The sequence below is a fragment of the Etheostoma cragini genome, chromosome 11, assembly GCF_013103735.1.
Source record: "Etheostoma cragini isolate CJK2018 chromosome 11, CSU_Ecrag_1.0, whole genome shotgun sequence".
Classification (NCBI taxonomy): domain Eukaryota; kingdom Metazoa; phylum Chordata; class Actinopteri; order Perciformes; family Percidae; genus Etheostoma; species Etheostoma cragini.
This window is the reverse complement of record NC_048417.1, coordinates 5391961-5394804: the sequence shown is the minus strand read 5'-3', so window position 1 is coordinate 5394804 and position 2844 is coordinate 5391961. Positions and strand designations below refer to the sequence as shown.

The window sequence follows — 2844 nt, the reverse complement described above, 5'->3', positions numbered from 1 at the left end:
GGGGGGGGGGCGCTGTGATTATCACAGAACGCTGCGCGGCCAGTTGAGGAGTTGTATTCAATCCGAGCCCAGATATTGACTCATATTAATCGTAAAATATTTTACTCTGCAAAAGTGCTTTATCCGTACCGGATACTCGTTTCAACCGGATACTCGGATCACATCAATCCTCTCATCTAAACACTCCGCAGTTCCCAAAATGTTGGACCATTATTCTAACATTTAGTGATGTGGTTCAACGATAATACAGTCACAGTGCTTTTTGTTTTGTTCTTGACACCTGTTTGGGTTAGGGTTTATTTAAAAACTTGTGAGCGTGTTTATACAGATAAGGTGATGCCGGTTATTTCAATTGAAATCTTTTATTTTGAACTTAGTGGTAAAAAAAAATAAAACTCCATACTTTCCAGTACTTAAAAACTTCTATTTACACATGCAAGAAGGAGTAGGAAGAAGTCAAACTCATGTACTCTTACCCCTTCATACCCTTAGTTTACACCATATTAAATGAATTAGCTCCAAAATAAGTCTACAGAGATCATAAGCAATGAAAATATATATTCAAAAGTTCTTTTCACATTCATATGTTTACCCATAAACAACAATTTTTATACACATACTACAAATTATTCAACATAAGCTCAGGTTATTATTAGCACTGTGTTTCTATCTTTTTAAAACAAAATGTGTTTGGACATGTATTTAATTTGGCATACAATTGAGTTGCCAGTTGGTCAAACCACCACAAATACAGACATAAACATCTGTCTGCTTGGCTACTTATTAACATTTCATGCTGCAACTGAGGATATTTCTACTATGTTTGTCATACGTTTACCCAGTTAAAGATAATGAAATGAAATGCAACTAATTAAAGGAGACCAGCAGGAGACTCACAGTGATACGGCTTTGAGTCCAACATCTTCGACAGTCTTGACATCTGCGGTGTGTTCACAGGGGACTGAGACTGACCCGTCGGGGTTTACGGTCCGATTCTTTGGCTGAATCACCTCAAAGCCTGATCAATGGAAAACACAATCGAGTTTATCACTTGTGATATGGGAAGCTTTTCTTTTCAGGGTTCATTTTCACTTTTATTTGGATTTTCATTTCAAAAGTGAATGTTTTCAGTCAGCACTTCTTTTAATTTCAATAGATCAATAAACCGTGTACAGATGGACACTACCCGTCAAATGTCCATACCTCTCTATTATAGACAGAATACCAGCTGATCTGAGTGGGTGGCTGATCCTTAATGCAATATCTACATTGCTCATCATCAGCAACCATTCATCCATCGTTTCAAAGGCACATTCTGTTTACTAATCTGATGCCATAAAACTAACTGAGAACACATTGGAGAACCCTTTTGCAAGCACATAATGTAATCTGAAAACCGCTGCCCTGGTTAAAAATAAAAATGGTACTCCAAACTTTTGACCGTTAGTGTATTACAGCAGTGACCATGGCTGTTATGTGTCAGAAATACGAATAACTACAAATTGTTCAACGACCACCGTAGAAATATCTCAGCCTGTATGAAAAAAGCATTGTTAAATTATTATTATTATTGTGAGTTGTATTGTTGTTGTTATTATTATAATATAACAAATATAAGAATTAAAATCAACTACGATAGTTCCTATAGACACTCAAAGGGGAAATAGCGAGTCCTACCATGGCTCAATTGTAAGATGAAGCCCAGATAAATTGTGACTTTGAGGAAGATGTTGAAGCTGCAAGCTGTCATCTCAGCGTGTCTGTATCACCATCTGTATGTATCACAGTGAAAAGATGGCAATACAACAAAAACCTCATTCTGATACTGGTCTGTTTATCAGACAGGAAAAAGGAAATTTGGAGGTTGGACTTAATGCTGAGCTAAAAAGAATCTGTGTTTCTGTGGTGACGCCAAACTCAGTTATAAACTGTCACTGAAACAGTAGTTAGTGTAGTTTCTGTGGGCGGCACTCTTTCCTGTAACTAACATTAATTTCTTAAGTTTTTATAGACCAAAGAGTGTAAATGACACCACTTCTTGTACAGTAGTAAAATACATTTAGTTTGATTCAGTACAACATTTTAAGAATTTACCAGTTAGGGGTACAACTCTGGTGTTTGACTGTTTGTAGCTGAGTATGCTAACAGTGGTATATTGACCTATTTGGACTTGACAAGCCTATGCTTTTTCCTGTCCCTTTTTGAATAGGGTCCAGTGTGTGTTATGTTATTAAATGAGTTGAAAAAAAGATCAAAGGAGAAATCACGTCAATTTCTGCCTGAGTCTCGATTGCTAGATTTCACTGAGCACTGTCGTTAGGGGAAAAAAATGACCAAAATCAATGCAAGCAAAACTGGAGTTGCTGTAGCTAATGGCCAGAGCTTCCATCCATACATCTTCATACGCTTATCCGGTATCGGGTCGCAGGGGCAGCAGCTCCAGTAGGGGATCCCAAACTTCCCTTCCCCATTCCACATCATCCAGCTCTGACTGGGGGATCCCAAGCCATTCCCAGGCCAGGTTGGAGATATAATCTCTCCACCTAGTCCTGGGTCTTCCCCGAGGCCTCCTCCTAGCTGGACGTGCCTGGAGCGCCCAGGAGGCATCCTTACCAGATGCCCGAACCACCTCAACTGGCTCCTTTCGACGCGAAGGAGCAGCGGCTCTACTCCGAGCTCCTCTCGGATGACTGAGCTTCTCACCCTATCTCTAAGGGAGAAGCTAGCCACCTTCCTGAGGAAACCCATTTCGGCCGCTTGTACCCTGGATCTCGTTCTTTCGGTCATGACACAACCCCAAGGCATTTAAACTCCTTCACTTGGGGTAAGGACTCCTTCCCTACC

At 40.0% G+C, this 2844-nt stretch overlaps 1 protein-coding gene across 2 annotated transcripts in view; it reads right to left on the bottom strand.

The window, feature by feature from the left end:
* LOC117953407 overlaps window positions 1-1913 on the bottom strand; it is a 7507-nt gene extending 5594 nt beyond the window's left edge. Inside the window, exons 1-3 of one of the 2 annotated variants that reach the window (XM_034886403.1) lie at window positions 1678-1913; window positions 898-1018; window positions 267-272 (exon numbers count right to left, since the gene is read on the bottom strand). In XM_034886403.1, the coding sequence (XP_034742294.1) occupies window positions 267-272; window positions 898-1018; window positions 1678-1750 (200 nt within the window). In that variant the 5' untranslated portion in view covers window positions 1751-1913. The remainder of the gene's footprint in view (window positions 1-266; window positions 273-897; window positions 1019-1677) is intronic. The other variant, XM_034886404.1, reaches the window with a different exon arrangement.
* Between the last annotated feature and the right edge of the window lie 931 nt (window positions 1914-2844).